We start from the raw sequence: 6000 nt of genomic DNA on the forward strand, positions 1-6000 counted from the left end.
TCAGGACTCCATTTGTGTTATGGCAGTGCTAAATAACTAAGACAGGGAGTAGAAATACGTATTTGCCAAAACATGGTCATATTTTCTATTAAGGAAAGCATATTTCTTTCTAATAAGAATCCATAAAATTAAAAATAAGGACTTTCCCTTTCTCTCCCTCTTTTGGAGGGATAACAGGCAGCACTGTTGCACTGTTTACTTATAATTAAAATGTTCTGTATCATTCTTCTAGGTGTTTTGTTTTGTTTTTTTTCAAGTTAACTGATCCTTCCCAAAAGGCCATAAAAGGATAACAAGGCTTAATTTGATTTGATTTTGTTTAACCAATAAGCAGGCTACAATTCAACTTGAAAAAGGAAGAATCGGAGAATCTGTAAATATTAATCAAAGAATTCTATAGGGTTATACACTCTAACAGCACTACAACACTGACCTAGCTTTAAATGTCGCAGACTTACCTCATGGTCCAATATTCTCTTCTCCAAAGCAACAAGAACTACCATTAAGGGAATTATATAACAATCCAACACCAATAACAGAAACAAGGCTTTGCAATTCCCACATTTTAACTATTTATATAAAATATCTGAATGTCTTACAAAATTATATCAACTATTAGATACAGAACACTGTAAAACTTCTAAGGTCAATGTTTTTTGTTTTCCAAAAGCTGAATCACATATTTTTCTAGCATTTCTAAAATTGGGCTGTATAAAAAAAATTTCCAAAACGTTAGCCATCTTTTAAAATATAAGCATATATTTCACATATTTTATTTTAAAAACATACAAAATATATTTAAGTAATTCTTTAAAAAACTGAGCTTATATACATACATATGGGCCTTCTATTTTCCCTTCAGTAATAGTCTACCTTTTTATACTCTAATTCTAATACAACTAATGCAGATCATTTTGGCAGGAGATAAAGGAGTTGAAGGAAAGGGAAGGAGAAACGGCAGGGAATCCTGTGCTATACAATTCTAATCCTTACTCATCATCTTCTGCCACTACTGAGTCTCCAAAATTCTCCATCACAACCTTGTTACTGCTGCTTCCTCCAAGGGAACAGGAATTTGAAACACAGTATCTTCGTATCATTACTTTCTGGCTCTAAGTTTTGATGTCACCTCATCAGTTTCTCTTCTCCATAGTTTGCAATGGTACAGAGCAAAGCGTTCAATTTCTAACGTTCAAAGTGTTCAATTTGTTTTCCTCTTATGTATAATTTTAAACATAAGCATACTATAAAAAATGTTATACCATCAGCTTCACAGAAGTTGTCTGAGGAATCATCATGCTTGGTCCACTGAAGAACAGCCTTCTGTGTTTCCTCACTTCAAACAAAGAAATGGAATCATGTTATTTAAGTTAATATTTGACATGAAAGAAACCAAATACTGCTGTGAAAAATCAAACCTCAGAGATTCATCCACAGCTCCAAGTCGTTCTGCTTGCTCACATTCTTCAATAAGATTATTGGCTTCTTCAGAATACTGTAATAAAAAGAGGAATACATAGAATGAACTTACTGTCTTTTAAGAATTTTTTAAAGAATTTAAAAGTCATTTCAGGATCTTTTTATCACCTTGGATTCAAATCCTAATCTTTTTTTAAAAAAATAAGATTTCACATTCCTCTTAAAGTTAAGCAATAAATAAAAGGTTTAGCCCCATATACTAATGTTCATTATTCACTGTAGCAATATTCACAGTCACTAAAAGGTAGAAATAAATTGTGCATCAACTAATGAATAAACAAAATGTGGTATATATATATATATAAAACTCAGCCAGAAAAAAGAATGAAGTCCTGATACATGCCACAACATGAATGACCCTAGAGGATATTATGCTGAGTGAGGGTTGTTGTTGTCAAGTCAGTTCCAACCCATAGTGACCCTGTATAGGGTTCCTGAGGAGTGGATGGTGAGCTTGAATCACCAACCTTCTGGTTCAAACTGACTTTGCAGTCCGGCGCATTAGCCCACAGCACTACACCAGGGTTATAAAAAGACAAATACTATATGAAATAAGCAAACATACGTTGTTGTTGTTGTTAGGTGCCGAGGAATTGGCACCTACTCATAGTGACTGTGAACAACAGAATGAAGAACTTCCTGGTCCTGTACTATGCTCACAATTGTTACAGTAAGCCCACTGTTGTAGCCACTGTGTCAATCCATCCTGTTGCGAGTCTTTCTCTTTTTTGCTGCCCCTCTACTTTACTAAAGATGGTGTCTTTTTCCAAGGATTGGTCCCTCCTGACAACATGTCCATACAAAGTCCATGAGACCAAATCTCTCCATCCTTGCTTCTAAGGAACATTCTGGCTGTACGATTTGTTTGTTCTTCTGACAACACATGGTATCTTCAATATTTACCTCCAACACCATAATTAAAATGCATCAGTTCATGTCTGGTCTTCTTTATGTATTATCCAGCTTTCACATGCATATGAGGTATTTGGAAGTACCATGGCTTAGGTTGGGCACAGCAAGATCCTCAAAGCGATATCTTTGGTCCTTAACATTTAAAAGAGGTCTTTTGTCGGAAAAAGCAAAGATATAGAAACCAGAAGCAATCAGTGGTTACCAGAGTATCCACTGAAAACATTTTTGTGATATAGAGAAGTGACTTTGGTGCAACAGTAAAGCACTCGACTGCTAACCAAAAAGTTTGCAGTTCAAACCCACCCACCAGCTCTGTGGGAATAAGATCTGATGATCTACGCCCTTAAAGATTAGCACCTAAAGACCCTGAGACAGTTCTACTATCGCACAGGGAGCTGCTATGAGTCCAAATTGACTAGATGGCCCCTAACAACAACAGACAAGAAATCAAGAAGCATTTGTCCCACTTTTCTAATACTCTGACTATGGTCATCAGGTTTCTCTTCAATAAAGCTAACAGTTGGAATAGATCATTTGTAAGATTCATTCCAATTCTAAATGCCCAGTCCTAAGAATGCCCTGGAGCCTACTAAATCTTACCAAAAGAATTCCAATATCTTTAGATATGCGAGAGTGTTGTTATATGTTGTGGAATTAGTTGGTGTGGTGCTATGGGTTAATGCGCTGGACTGCAAGGTCAGTTTGTACCACAAGGTTAGCAGTTCAAGCTCACCAGCTACTCCTCGGAAACCCTAAACAGAGTTGTTAAGAGTAGGAACCAACTCAATGGCATTTAACAACAGCGAATAGCAACCAGGGAATCCTGGGGTGGTGCTATGAGATAAAGCACTGGACCACAAGGTTGGTTTGAACCGCAAGATCAAACTCACAAGCCGCTCCTCAGAAACCCTGTACCTCCGGAGTCACTATAAGTCACAATTGACTCAAGGACACTTGCCAGATTCAGACAAGGATGTGCAATAAGGGATATTGTTGTGACATCAGATAGATCTTGACTGAAAGCAGAGAGTACCAGAAAAATGATTACTCATGCTTTATGGACTACGCAAAGGCTTTTAAATGTGTGGATCATGACAAGTGTGGACAACATTGTGGAGAATGAGTATTCTGGAACACTTAATCATGCTCATCAGGAACCTGTACAAGCAGTCATTCAAACACAACAAGGGGACACTGAACGGTTAAAATCAGGAAAGATGTGCACACCAGGGTTATATTTTTTCACCATACTTATTCAATCTGAATGCTAAATAATCCAAGAAGTTGCAATATACAAAGAAAAATGTGGTATCAGGATTAAAGGAAGGCTCAATAACAACCTGTGATATGCAGATGATACAACCTTACTTGCTGAAAATGAAGAGAACTTAAAATACTTACTGATGAAGATAAAAGACCACAGCCTTCAGTATAGGTTGCACCTCAATGTAAAGTTGAAAAAAAAATCCTTAAAACTGGACCAATAAATAACGTCATGAAAAATAGAAAAAAGCCGAAGTCTTCACTTTGCTTGGATCCACCATCAACACGCATCGAAGCAGCAGTCAAGAAAGCCAATGACGTTGTTCATTAGGCAAATCTGCTGCACAAGGCCTCTTTTAAAGTATTGAAAATGTCAATTTGAGGATGCTCCTAACCGAAGCCATAGTATTTTCATATGCATGTGAAAGTTGGACAATAAATAAGGAAGAACACAGAAGAATTCATGCATTTGTGCTGTGGTACTGGAAAATATTAAAGGTACCACAGACTGTTAGAAAAACAAACAAATCTGTGTTGGAAGAAGTACAACCAGAATGCTCCTTTGAAGTCAGGATGACCAGACTTCATCTCTCATGCTTTGGATATATTGTCAGGAGGGGCCAGTCCCTGGAGAAGGACATCATGCTTGGTAAAGTGGAGGGGCAGAAAATAAGAGGGAGACCCCAATGAGATGGACTGGCACTGTGGCAGCTACAGTGGACTAAGGTGTGGCAGCGGTTGTGCAGATGGTGCAGGACTGGGCAGTGTTTCATTCTGTTGGATACAGGGCAGCTACGAATCCAAATCAACTATGTAGACTGCACTTAACAACAACAACAATAGCAACCAGGAGACATGGCGTGGAGCTGTAGGAAAAGCACTGGAATGCTAACCAAAAGGTCAGTGGTTCAAACCCACCAGTCACTCCTCAGAAACCCTATACAGGGTTTTTAGGAGTCTGAGCAGACTTGATGACACTTAACAACATACAACAACAACAAACAGCTACCTATTGTGAGGATGGCACAGGACCAGGCAGTGTTTTGTTCTGTTGTGCATACGGTCATTATGAGTCAAAGCCAACTCAAAGGCACCTAACAATAATGGTTGTTGTTGTTGTCATTGTTAAGTGCCATCGGGTCAGTTCTGACTTACAGCTACGCTGTATAAGGTTTTCGAGGAGCGGCTGGTGAGCTTCAACTGTCTTTGAGCTTCAACTGGTTCAAACTGACTTTGCAGTCCAGCTCATTAACCCACAGCGCCTAGTCCTGCGCCATCCTAAAAATTGTTGCTACATTTGAGCCCATTTTGTAGACCTATCTCACTGAAGGTCTTCCTCTTTTTTGCTGACCTTTTAGCAATGTTTACCAAGCATGATGTCCTTTTCCAGTACATGAGACAAAGTCTCCCCATCTTTGCTTCTAAGGAACATTCTGGTAACATGTTCCTTTTTGAGACATGAATTTCTGTGTTGGGAACTCTCACAGACCTTGCCTTACATATCTTATCATCTGTTGAACAGATATATGTATTTGTCAAAATTCATAAAATGTATGTTTAAGATTTATACATTTCATTCCATATTAAATTTATATAAAAATATAGAGAAAAACAAATACTGAACTCTAGTAAGTGGTATGCATCTAGTTACATATATGTGTAGGGGGACATACATTGATTTCTACATCCAGCATTGATTTAAATACATCCAGAAAGTAACATGTACTGGAAGATGACTATCTGGATGAAGGACACATATCTGACAATGTAAGTTTTCTAGGAGGTCCTGATGTGGCTCTGTAGGATAAGCCCTGAGCTGCCAACCCCAAGGTCGATGACCAAAACCCACCAGCTGCTCCTTGGAAACCCTATACATGGTCACTATGAGTCAGAACCAAGTCAATGGCACTTAACAACAACAAATATACTAAAATAATGGCAGAATCTAGGTAGTGGGGTCTAGGGCTGTTAATAGGAAAATTCCTTCAACTTTGTTGTATGCTTAAAATTTTTCAAAATAAAATACTGCGAAAAATTAATTTAGAACAGTTCTGTAGTCTAAATGAAAAACCATGTATCCCAGAGTGACAAGTAAATGCATCCTCTGTAGATGTATGTGGTAAAGTGTCTTTAGACACAGTCTTCTAAATATAACCGCCAACTTACAATGCATGCACTCAAGCTTTGTCAGCAAATTGGTATGTTCTGGTTTTTAGACGGCCAGTCATATTTCTATGAGGGGAATTATTGGCCTTTGTACAAGTTACATATTATCATCAGCTTGCATGGAAAGGGGAAATTTATTTTTCATTAAAGCTTGCATGCCTTGTCTTCCTTTTCTCTTCT

General features: G+C 37.9%; 1 protein-coding gene across 1 annotated transcript in view; it reads right to left on the minus strand.

The window, feature by feature from the left end:
• Positions 1 to 6000, minus strand: part of ERO1L (ERO1-like (S. cerevisiae)) — a 53738-nt gene that overhangs the window by 23782 nt on the left and 23956 nt on the right. Inside the window, exons 5-6 of the mRNA XM_006872357.1 lie at positions 1419 to 1495; positions 1263 to 1336 (exon numbers count right to left, since the gene is read on the minus strand). Coding sequence (XP_006872419.1) covers positions 1263 to 1336; positions 1419 to 1495 — 151 coding nt within the window. The remainder of the gene's footprint in view (positions 1 to 1262; positions 1337 to 1418; positions 1496 to 6000) is intronic.

The sequence above is a fragment of the Chrysochloris asiatica genome, unplaced genomic scaffold (assembly GCF_000296735.1).
Source record: "Chrysochloris asiatica unplaced genomic scaffold, ChrAsi1.0 scaffold00194, whole genome shotgun sequence".
NCBI classification, from domain to species: domain Eukaryota; kingdom Metazoa; phylum Chordata; class Mammalia; order Afrosoricida; family Chrysochloridae; genus Chrysochloris; species Chrysochloris asiatica.